The 12,573-nt window shown below is 43.0% G+C and overlaps 1 protein-coding gene across 1 annotated transcript in view; it reads right to left on the reverse strand.

Annotated features, from left to right (window-relative positions):
- Positions 1-12,573, reverse strand: part of GPAT2 (glycerol-3-phosphate acyltransferase 2, mitochondrial) — a 45,588-nt gene that overhangs the window by 2,313 nt on the left and 30,702 nt on the right. Inside the window, exons 14-20 of the mRNA XM_075272809.1 lie at positions 11,556-11,817; positions 10,281-10,414; positions 10,127-10,204; positions 9,541-9,672; positions 8,617-8,737; positions 8,018-8,089; positions 3,575-3,630 (exon numbers count right to left, since the gene is read on the reverse strand). Of these exons, the coding sequence (XP_075128910.1) occupies positions 3,575-3,630; positions 8,018-8,089; positions 8,617-8,737; positions 9,541-9,672; positions 10,127-10,204; positions 10,281-10,414; positions 11,556-11,817 (855 nt within the window). The remainder of the gene's footprint in view (positions 1-3,574; positions 3,631-8,017; positions 8,090-8,616; positions 8,738-9,540; positions 9,673-10,126; positions 10,205-10,280; positions 10,415-11,555; positions 11,818-12,573) is intronic.

Genomic DNA, 12,573 nt, shown 5'->3' on the forward strand with positions numbered 1-12,573 from the left:
TTACTGATTGCAAACATGTACTGCTATGAAGAGAGATAGCAGAGCTGGCTTTGTCTGTGAGACAGCAAGTGAAACCCCGCCCACTAATGTACCGAAAAAAACAAGAAATGAACAGGGCAGACAGCCTGCATGGTGGTGAACAGGGGAGTTGGGAATACCCCTTTAATCCTCCGACCTTTTTTTATATTTTCCTGCCCCGCCATCCAAAATTCATAACTTTTATTATTTTTCTGTTGACACAGTGAAGTAAGGACTTATTCTTTGTGTGATGAGTTGTACTTTCACACAGCACCATTTTGGGGTCCATATAATGTTTTGATTAGCTTTTACTAACATTTTTGGGGGTCCATGTGAACGAACACACAATTCTATCATCATTTCTTGTGTTTTGTTTTTACAGCGTTCATTCTGGATTCATGGCGGCTTTGTCTGGTGGGTCGTTAGGATTATGGCAATACCATATTTATATTGGTTTTACCACTTTTCCAAAATGAACAATTTTCCAAGGGGTGACCGTTTTCTGACATCTATAACTTTATTACTGTTTTGCTGACAGATATGGCAGAGCTCTTTGTGGGCCAAGCTGTACTTTTTATTCGTACCAATGTTTGATATGTATGACTTTTTGATCAATTTTTCTTGCTATTTTTTGGGGAAAACGAAGTGACCACATGTTTTTTAGATAATATACACTTACTAGCTGGTACCCGCGACTTCGTCTGCGGTGATTGTAGAAGTGGGTATATACAGGCGCAGGTAAGGTTTTCGTACTGTGTATAAGGGATGGGATATGAAATGTAACTTTGTATCTTGTTTTTGCTGTAATTCTGAGAATACGTGAGACTTTTGTGTTGAAGTTAATTTGTATTTGAGCTGCTATATATACGGTGTTGTGAGAAACTTTACATAGTGACTTTGGGACAGAAGTATTTGAAGTTAACCCTTTCCCGCCGATGGCATTTTTTGATTTTGGTTTTTGACTCCCCTCCTTCTAAACCCCATAACTTTTTTATTTCTCCGCTCCCAGAGTCATATGAGGTCTTAATTTTTGCGGGACAAATTCTTCTTCATGATGCCGCCATTATTTATTCTATATAATGTACTGGGAAGCAGGGAAAAAATTCAAAATGGGGTGGATTTCAAGAAAAAATGCATTTGTGCGACTTTCTTACGGGCTTTGGTTTTACAGCGTTCACTGTGCAACCAAAATGACCTGTCCCCTGTATTCTGTGTTTCGTTACGATTCTGGGGATACCAAATTTATATGGTTTTAGTTACATTTTGACCCCTTAAAAACAAATCCAAAACTGTTAAAAAAATTTTTTTTGAAAAGTCGCCATATTCCGACAGCCGTAACTTTTTTATACGTGCGTGTACGGGGATGTATAGGGCGTCTTTTTTTGCGGGACTGGGTGTACTTTGTAGTTCTACCATCTTCAGGAAATGTTATTGCTTTGATCACTTTTTATTCAAATTTTTATCAGAATCAAAACAGTGAAAAAACGGCGGTTTGGCACTTTTGACCATTTTTCCCGCTACGGCGTTTACCGAACAGGAAAAATATTTGTATAGCTTTGTAGAGCGGGCGATTTTGGACGCGGGAATACCTAACATGTATGTGTTTCACAGTTTTTAACTACTTATATATGTGTTCAAGGGAAAGAGGGGTGATTTGAATTTTTAATCCTTTTTTTTTTTGTTTTTAATATTTTTTTTTACTTTTTTTAAACTTTTTTTTTGCATTTATTAGACCGCCTAGGGGTATTGACATGGGTGGGCGGTGTCGCGGATTGTCATAACGGTGGGGGTTGGCAAACATGGCTGCTCCGGAGCGTTAAAGAGAGCCTCCTGGAGTATCGTTAAGGTGAGGGGCAAAGTGGTAAAGTATATGTATATGAGATTGTGTGGGGTTAGGGGCGAGGCTGTAGAGGGCAATATGAATTTTGTGGCTTGCTATGGTCCAAAGTGTGTGAGATTGCAGAGATAGTGATGTGAGTTTGGGTTTTGTGGGGGTCCTGGGAAAAACGTATGTGCGCTATTGTGACGAAAAGTAGCCTATTGCGCAATGGGGTGTATTAACTATGTTTGTGGAAAATTTCAGCCAAATCGGTCGAGCGGGTTTTGCGTGATTGACTAACAAACATCCGAAAACACAAACCCACAAACATCCAAACTCACAAACTTTCACATTTATAATATTAATAGGATACACATGGAGATACCTAACACATCTTTATTCATTTGGTTTATGTTGGGTTTTTAAATGTAAAAGTTGTTTTGTTCTTTTTTTTTTTTCCCTGTCTCATAAGGGGACTTGAACGTGCAAACTTCTGCCACCTGCTAAGTTGTTTAGTGAAGTTAGGAGGCATTCACACAATGTAATGCGGCGTTGATTCTGACACGTAAACTCATGTCAGATTCAGCACTGCAAAACAGAATCCTATTGACTTCAATGGGTTCCGTTTAGCACGCGTAACACATTGAAATCAATGGGAGGCTTTTTAACCCATTGATTTTAATGTGTTACGCATGCTAAACGGAACCCATTGAAGTCAATGGGATTCTGTTTTGCAGCGCTGATTGACACGTGTTTACATGTCAGAATCAACGCCGCGTTACATTGTATGAATGCCCCCTTAGGAAAGTACTCCTCTTCTATTTCAGCCTTAGACAGCTTTACAACTCCGCCATGTGGGACATTAAACTCCTGGCTCTTAAAGGGATTCAATCATTAAAATTGCAGTTTTTCTCCCTAACATGTAGGAATAGCCTTAAGAAAGGCTATTCTTCTCCTACCTTTAGAAGTCTTTTCCGTGCCGCCGTTCCGCAGATATCCCGGTTGTCATCGGTATGCAAATGACTCTTCTCGCAGTACTGGCTCTGCCATGCCAGTACAGTACACTCGTGTAAGCGGCTACAAGAAAAATGGCCGCAGGCATGCGCAGTGGTTCCATTTAAAGCCAGAAGAAGCCATCCAAAGAACACATCGCGGAGAACACATTCCAGAGGAAGAAGAGGCCGTCGCTAGAGAGTTTTCTCGCAGCACTGGAGACGCCCCCAGTACTCTTTGAGAGCTGGGGACCGCCCCCAGTGCTACAAGAAGACTCATTTGCATACCAATGAAAACCAGGATATCTACGGAATGGCGGCGTGACTTCTAAAGGTAGGAGAAGAATAGCCTTTCTTAAGGCTATTCCTACGTGTTGGTGAGAAAAAATGCAGTTTTAATGATAGAATCTCTTTAAGGACCTGTGAATGGTTTGTTTGGTCCTAAATCGACCTGACTGGTTCCCTTTCAGATATTATATATAACCACACAGGCTAAAGCCTGAATTCTTCCGGAAGTGGCAGGAGCCCTAGATAGCAAACAGCAGAACGACACATGGGTCCCACTGTGCCGGCTGCGTGTACGCTAGGAGCTATAGTTAAACGGATGGAAAAGCACATTAATCTGGAGGGATAAGTGAGTACTGGTAATAAGGTTCAGCACGTCTTGTGATCAATTACTGCAGAAGGAAGACATGGCGTAAATGAAGGAGGAGGTGTTGAACAACAAGGCATTGGGGATACTTACTCCGAGATCTATGAATGTTCTGACAGCGCAGGCAGCCAGGGAATGCTCTGCACACTCTGAGAAAAAACAGACAGCCATAAGTACCCTGCACTTAATGTTACTCATCAGCAGTCATCCTAATCTGTGTCCTGGGAATCCGCTTACATATCATCAATGTATTTCGTTTGTGTTTGTGGAGGCCTAAGGCCAAGTTCACACAGGGAAGCTCAAAGCGGGTGACAAATGCACCAACTACCCGATAATGCAGAATTTGGAATGGATAATTTTTTTTTATCTCCAAACTCTAAAGCGGCTGAAAAGAAAATGTTAACAGAAAAATGTTCTCCTTTGCTTAGGACAATTGACAAAAAGAGTGTCCATGCCACAAAAAATGGCCTATCCTTACAGTGGAGTGTACGTAGCCTGGAGCAGATAGCGCCATACCTTCTGCAGTGGCCGTGGTGTGCTATTGCAGCTCAGCTCCCATGTTCATTTGCAGATGAGAATCCAACTGCCAAGACCCCCCAAAAGATCAGCAGAACAAAGGACTTTTGGGAGCAAGCAACTCACATGAACATGCCCCTGAGTGTCCTATAATTCCTGAACAACCCCTTTAAGGAGGACATTTCATGTCCTTGGGCACATGCAGTGTTATATACTGCTAGAAAGCTGCAGTGCGCTGAATTCAGTGCACTGTCGGCTTTCCCGTTACGTGCCCCGGGACTGGAGATATTGGTGCCGTTAGTTTCAGCGCCGATCTCTGCCCACTGTCAGAAGTGCGTTCCTGCCAGTTAAGCTGGGGGGCATTCTTCACAACTCAGTGTCATCGCTAAATTCAGTCTTATATAAAACTGGTATAAAAAACCGCATGTGCCTGAGGATAGGAAAGATCCTCTTTATACATGGGAGACTTTGGTTTATGTATGAAGTGACATCATATACAGCTGTATACCTCAGACTCAGTACACACATGAAGCAGCTTGAGAAGAGACATGATATGGTGTCTCTCAGATCACTGACCTTCTCCTGGAGCTGAATGTTCTGAGGCGGACACTGCTACTGAACTCCTCAAGAAGCTCAGAAGTAAACAGGCTGCCCAGAGACATGTGTGCGCTGCTGCACAGACAAGGGTTAGTGTCATGCTTCAACAAATTTTTTTCCCACATTGCAGTTAATAGAGGTGATAACACAGTAATTTTTTTTTTCTAATTTTTTTTCTCTTGTCTTATCGGATAATGGCAACAAGACACACCATTAAGTAAGGGATGGGACAGGTCAAGCCAATATCACGTATGAGTCCTATTAATCAGAGTAGGAGATGTGCACATGCAATACATTGTGGTGTCAGATGGTTCCCAGTTTACAGCAGCTCTTACCCTGCTCAGTGTCAGGTCGGGCCTGGAGATACCTAAAGGGCCTGTTCCCATATTACATCAATGTCAGCGCTAGTCTACCTTTATGTGATCTCCTTACTCAATCAGTAAAGTAGGTTTGTTTATTTAGTGCATACAGATATAGTGCATGCCATTATTTTATGTATACTCTGACAGCAGATAAGGCACTGAATACAAAACCGACTGAACAAACTGAAAAAAAAAAACCTACCATATTTTTCACTTTATAAGACGCACCTAGGTTCTAGAGAAGGAAAGTAATATTATAAACCAGCTCCTGGACAACCGCTTTAGTAATAATGTTCCACAGTGGTCCCCATAAATTATAATGCCCTATAGTGGCTACTCACTATATGATGCCCTATAATGACCCCTCCACACAGTATAATGCCCCATAGAGACCCCTCCACACAGTATAATGCCCCATAGAGGCCCCTCCACACAGTATAATGCCTCATAGTGGCCCCTCCACACAGTATAATGCCTCATAGTGGCCCCTCCACACAGTATAATGCCTCATAGTGGCCCCTCCACACAGTATAATGTCCCACAGTGGCCCCTCCACACAGTATAATGCCCCATAGTGGCCCCTCCACACAGTATGATGCCCCATAGTGGCCCCTCCACATAGTATAATGCCTCATAGTGGCCCCTCCACACAATATAGTGGCCCATCTGGGTTTCTTTACAAATTTTGAGGGTTCGCCACCAACAAACCATTATAATGCTCTGGGGTCTCTTCAGTTATAATAGCGGAGACTTCTCTGTGAACAGAAGCGCCCAGGAGAGGTGAGTTACACTGTTTATTACATTTGATCACCTTTCCTGGGCTCCGGCGCCGATCTTCTGGCCTCTTCTGTTCACAGAGAAGTCAAGAATGACATCAGTAACCACCACGAAAAATGAAAACAAGTGATAACAAGTGAAAACAAGTGATAACGTGCATGTGTTTAGTTCTCTTAATCTGCTAATATACTGTCTAAACACTTAAAAGAATAGTCTTTATAAAATGATTGTTAAAATTAGAGCTTTATACTAAGCCACCCATGTGTGTCTTGTTTGTGACTAAGCAGAATGACTGTGACTGGGCTTCAGCGGCGGTCATGTCGATGTCATGACACAAAATGATGGCAGCATAACCCACCTGACATTACATCGGCGTGACCACTAATGACCAATCACAGGCCTTAGCGATTCCTAAAGTCATTCATGACGCCTCTGTGAACAGAAGAGGCCGGTAAATCAGCGTCGAAGCCAGGAGAGATGAGTTTTATTATATTACACTTTTCCTTACACTTAATCACCCCTCCCCCACTTGTTCATTATATTCGAGAGGTCTGAGTATAATAATGGTTTGTGGTTGGTGATCCACCGATAGTGACAGCTTGATTTTTGGCAAGTCGCCTTATAAGACGCACTCACTTTCCCCTGCCACTTTCAAAGTAAAAAAAAAGCATGTCTTATAAAGCGAAAAATCCGGTAATGACCTGGTATGTGATCTGCTGTGAACACACCACTCTGTCTTCGGTTCCTGCAGAGTATAATTGGGAGCACACGGGAAGGGCGCACCATTACTGATATTACCTGCTACTTGTACAAATATTCAGTGACTTCTGGGCAGATAAAGCAGGTATTACTGCGGAACAAACCATTACTGGAATAACAAGGTGCCCGAGTCAATGCTTGCGTCTGCCGCGGATGCTTATTGCAGTCATGTGAAGCTCTATGTAGGTGTATGGAGGCCGCCACCGCTGCCATTATATTACAGTGGTTTACAGATCTTTTCAGCGTGGTAATTTTACTGTAATTTTATCATAAACCACTCACATCCCTTACAATAAATGACACTGTCTCTCCATGTGTCCAATTCTTTGACGTTTTTCTTCATTTAACCAAATATACAGAAAATGGTTGACCCAAATTCTGTCTCTCTTTTGAAGTTCTTGAAGCTATTGAGTAGTGCTCATATCATATGGGTTACATTTACTTTCTTTTGTGATAGTTACTTGATTGTTTTCCGTTCTGTTCCATTAAAATCTACTATATAGTCAGTGACGTAGCTTCAGGGTCTGAGGTATACTTAAATATAGCCCCCCAGGTTCCACTGTCCTATCATGTTTAAGAACCCATGCACATTGAGTGTGCATCTGATTTCAGGCCAAGTGACATCTGAGTGCATTTTGTTACTTATTCATGTCTAGGGGGCTTCCAGTCCATTCTGTTGTATTGCAAGCGCCCATAGACGTGAATAGATAACAGAATGCACTCGGATGACGTGGGTGCTTTTCGTAGCAAACTCGACCCCACAGTTGGAAGCTCACTTGGTTGAGTGAAGGGGTCTTACCATAGCTGTGTGTGTGCAAACCGACTGCACTGTATTAAAGGAGCCTTGGATCCACTATAGTTCATTTGAGGGCCATACCTTACATTCAAAATTGCAAGACACTCCATGCCTCTAAGAAATAATGCAGCCTCATGCATCCCAACATCACAGCAACAAACCCTTAAAAAAAGGATATGCTCTAATATTCTTACTAGTAGAGGGACTTTCAACATCTTTTTGTTCTCTGTTGTGGGTATTGACATGTAAAATATTGCCCCCTCCTCAAAAGAGCGCAGTTTCGACTTCTTCTGCTGCTGTATACCGTTAATCATCATGAGTATACTTGAGATCTTGTCTACAGGGTATACTGAGTTTGATAAAACGAGGCCTTTCCAAGTTGGGCAAAAAGTTGCCTGGGTGGTTGGGGAAAGCGGTGTGAGTAATGAAATTGGTTTCCTGCTACTTCCGTCCGCCCTGCTGGTCCTAGTACTTGATACTTTGCCGTATACCACATGCAACCACACCAATGGTATTTGACCACTGAGGTCATTAGTGTACTGGCAATAGGACAGCGGAGGAAGGATCATTTTAGCACATCTCTGCCGCTCTTGTCAATGTCGTAAAACCCCATTTAAAACCTTCACAAAGAAGATTTTACCTTTTATGAAGAAGCTTGTTGGTTTCTAAGGTTTAGTAAGTAGCATCCATGGTTTCAGATCTGTAAAATGAGAGAAATGATAAACTCACCATAAGAGCGGTCCTCCTTAGCCTTGTGCAACAGGTAGTGGTGCAGCTGGGTAACATAGTCCGCCTCAGGCTCTGGGAGTAAAGGACGCTTATAAGTTACATAGTAATGTCACATCTGCAAAAGTGTTCTGCTACAAGATGGCTATATAGCAGTGTACATTCAGCTAAATATCAGAAAGCGACACATCTACAGCCATGAAAGACCATACGAATGACAACCATATAGTAATCCAAAGTGACAAGTCTTAAAATGTGCTTGCCTATGGTGGTAAATAAGGTACCGTATATACTCGAGTATAAGCCGACCCGAATATAAGCCAAGGCTCCTAATTTTACCACAAAAAACTGGGAAAACTTATTGACTCGAGTATAAGCCGAGGGGGGAAATGCAGCAGCTACTGGAAATTTTCAAAAATTAAAATGGTCGGAGTTTTTGGGTGCAGTAGTTGCTGAAATTGTGCTGAAAAATTCAGCTTATACTCAGGTATATACGGAATGATGAACACGGCTGTGGTAACAAAACGCGGATCTGATCACTGCAAGCAGTGCAATGCTGCCCTTTAACTTGGGGTAAAAACTCCTTTCCCTGCTTCACCTACCATGTCCACACATGCCACGTTCCTGCAGGAATAGCGCTGCTCTCTCATAGGTTTTCAGCACTGGATTCAAGAGGTGACAAAGGAAGACAAAGAAGTCTGCGTGATGATTGGTTCGGCCCAACTACACGGAAGCAAGACAAAAAAAACCACAAAAGTAAATCTGACCGATGTCTCACTGTATACAGTTTTTCTTCTTTCAAGTATGTAATAACTTTATTAACATCACTGTAAAACCTGACACTTGGTTTCGTACATAATTGTTGGAACCTACTAAGACTGGTTTTGACACGCTGGTCTTGAAGTGAATTTTTTTTTAAATTTATAGCTTGTCCTTAGTATAGGCCAGGTATGTCTGATCAGTAGGGTGCCAACAGCCAGCCACTGCATGTATCAGCTGTACAGGACATCTTCTATAGACAATATGGGGCTGGAAGCCGATATCTCTGTATAGTGCTCAGGCTTCAGTATGGCAGCCCATTGACGTCACTCAATATTACAGTACTGACGCCTGGCCACTATATAGGGAACCAAAACCAACTGCTTCTGGTTCAAGGCTGTGTATAGTTTGATCAAATATAGAGCCATAGATAAAAAAAAATCCTGGCCAACCCCTTTAAGCTAGAGAGAACTGGATTACATTGTGGCAAATTTATTAAAAGCTGCATGCCTCATAATATCGTGCATATAGCTGTCCGTGTGCCAAAAAAGCAAACCTAGCTTACCACCATAACTTACAACAATCTGTGGAAAGCCCAGACTCCTCCACTGACACACTCAATGTTCCTGGTCATCTCATGGCACTTACTGACACATTACTAGTCCATGACTCAGTCTTGTGCCATGTTATACTTCAAATACTATTAGTATTAAAATGCAACACATTCACAGATGAGCCGTATACATACATAAACAGTAGTAACCGACCTTATAGTGGCGCTTCATGGTCTCTCCTACACAGTCACTGTCACTATCTGACACATCATCAAAGTCTCTCCAGGATAGTTGGTCCACAAAAAATCGTCTCCCTGTGTCACAGGCTGGTGGTGCGGTTGGATCCTGTGAAAAAGAAAGAAACGGTATTCTCCCATTTATTCTTCCCATTATGGCCACTTCTTCCCTATCCACAGGCCAGTGTCTGATCGCAGGGGGGTGATCACTGGGTCCTCCAGTGATCAGGATGATGGGGGACCGAAAGTTCCCCTAGGGCCGCTATGTGAATGGAGCACCAATGCGTTTGTGTGACCGGCACTCCATTCAATTCTATGGGGCTGCCGAAACTGTAATCTCTGGCAGCCCCACAGAAATGAATGGGGAGCCAGTCACGCATGTGGACAGGTTCTCCATTCACATTGCATCCCGGAGGAAACCCAATGACTTTAATGAGGTCCGTCATTTCTTTAAGACATCTGTAGAACAAAAAGACAACTTACGGACCTCTTTAAAGTGATTTTGGACCTACTATGACCAGACGCGAGCGCGGCCTAACCAAGTGTCCGTCTCACAAGCTCACCTCGTACATAGAGAGAAGACCACAATGAACCAGCTTGTCCAGGATGTCCTGGCACAGAAGATAGACGTTCTGACAAGGCTGGAAAGCAGAGGGAAGATGTTGGCAAACTGAATGAATATTGGAAAAAAAAACAAAACGATTACATTGTGTGTACCGGCTGCAGCAGAATGCTTTTGTGCAGCAAGGAGCAGAGGCACATCATCATCTCCGTTATCTCATCCTGCGTAAATAAAATCTCTACCAGACACAGACTGGGCAGCTGAGCCAGGAGCGCGTGAATGGCACAAGCTGCAAGAAATGGGGAAAAAGGGGTAGAAATGAGTGGTGTCATCTCCAGACAAGGCAGACACAAGACAAATATTACAGAGTAGTGTGTCCTAAGTATTCCTTACAAAACATAAGCATGGCTTTGTATTAAAATGATGCAGTGGAGAGCGACTACACAATGCAGGCGGCAGAAAGGAACAGAAATACAGGCAGCAGGCTCCTGAGTCACTGCAAAGACAAGCCTGCTTATATTTCTATGGAAGTGTTAGGGTTAGTTCACACGAGGGGTGGATTTTGGCACCAAGAGTAACACGGGAAGCCGCGTCACTCTCGGGTCAAAACCCGCCTGCCGCGACTGTCGCAGTTTCCCCCTCCATAGTTGGCTCAAGTGAATGGGCCGACTCCGGAGGTTGCTGCTGCCAGCTGGACACCGCGGCTCAACGAGCCCTGGAATCTGCCTGAAGAAAGGGCAGCTCGCTTCTCCGCGGTCTCCATAGACCACCATTGTGAGAGGGCGGATTATGACGTGGACTACGCGCCGTAATCCGCCCCCTCTGTGCCCGTGTGAACGGGCCCTTACTGATCTCTCCTACCACCTACTGTAGCTGCTTAAGGTGGAAAAATATAAGAGTATTTTGAGAAAAGAGATAACTTTAGAAAAGTGATAGTGCAAAGGAGCAGCCTGGAGCACCGAGGGCATGTCCGGCACTCCAGACTCCTCCCAAAACTCTGCATTTTGATTGGCTGCTGCTCATTCGAGAATGACATGGACCGGCATAGATGATAAAATCTTGCCTGGCTCTGTGTTCTTGTGATCACACCAAACGGACGGAGCCTCTACAGCAAGCAAGTAGCTGTGCACATGTGCAAACACTGCAAATCTAGGTGCAAATGTGAAAATACAGGGCTAGCAGAGGCTTCAGCATTCTCACATGAACTGTGGTCAGACAGCCAATCAAAATGCAGTGACGGAGCCATTCAGCGTTCTGGAGACGCCCGTGGGCTGCTCATTGCATAATTGTTTTTATAAAGTTATCTTTCCAATGGAGGATCAAATTGGAAAATAAAAACAACCAGGACATTCAGGTGACCCTAATGTATCTAGCAGTGTGTTTACTTGCATTTATTCATCCCTGGTGACAGACGTATACTGTATATTTACCTCCTATAGCTTCATACAGGAAGACAGGGAGCAGGGAAGAGCTTTTCTGGGCTAGTTCTCCTATGGTATCCGGTGATTCTTTGATAAGCACATAGACATCATTTGAGGGAACAGAATACAGAACAATCGATTGTCGGAGGAGGTATAGGCTGTGGCGGAGGATATCCCATCGCTGACCGGAAAATCCAACATCAAATCCGTGAAGAAGAATATCTTCTGTTATCACAGGGAATTCAGAATGGAGTCTTGACAGGGAGACACCCTGGAAATAAGGAAAAGAGGAAGGAGCATTCATTACAGAAACAGTGCTTACAATACTTAGGTTATATATCCAGGCTGTAAACTCAAACTAGATATACTGTATATAAAACAGTATATACAGTAGTGTTATCTTTGGTTTACTACTGGACATACTGTATACTATGGAGTACACCGTATGATACATAAGAACCAGTTGGAGGACATGTCCATCCTCACAACCATTTATATCCCACCAATGAATCAAGTAACAGGCAACAACCACGTGTAGTCTGATTTTCTTGCCTCGGTTCTTCTGTTAGGATGAAGTTAGGAACAGATGAAATAACGTATGACAGCAGGATCAGACTACACAGGTAGTCTTTTACCATAGTGAGCTATAGATCTGCATAGAAGCTGTAGACCCAAAGCGATAGGAAATTACTTAATTTATAATCAGAACAATGTAAAAAAAAATTGCAAAGGTTTTCTTAGCCCTTAAATCCATCTATGCACTTGACTAAGCAAGAGATCCTTTAGCAGGTACCATGTCGTGGTTAGATTTTACCTTACAATGTGTCATAAACATGCACAGAATGTGCCCTTAGCTGGGATATGGCGCCTGCACACATCAGGTCTCTATGCTGTCTGCAGTCTCTGTACAATCTTGTACATAAGAATTCAGGAATGTGCAGAGTCTAGCTTTTGTATACTATGTACTATGTGTGTAATTGCACTAAATGATGTGTTCAGACCTTTCAGGAATCTGGCTTTTCTGTAC

The sequence above is a fragment of the Leptodactylus fuscus genome, chromosome 5, assembly GCF_031893055.1.
Source record: "Leptodactylus fuscus isolate aLepFus1 chromosome 5, aLepFus1.hap2, whole genome shotgun sequence".
NCBI classification, from domain to species: Eukaryota; Metazoa; Chordata; class Amphibia; order Anura; family Leptodactylidae; genus Leptodactylus; species Leptodactylus fuscus.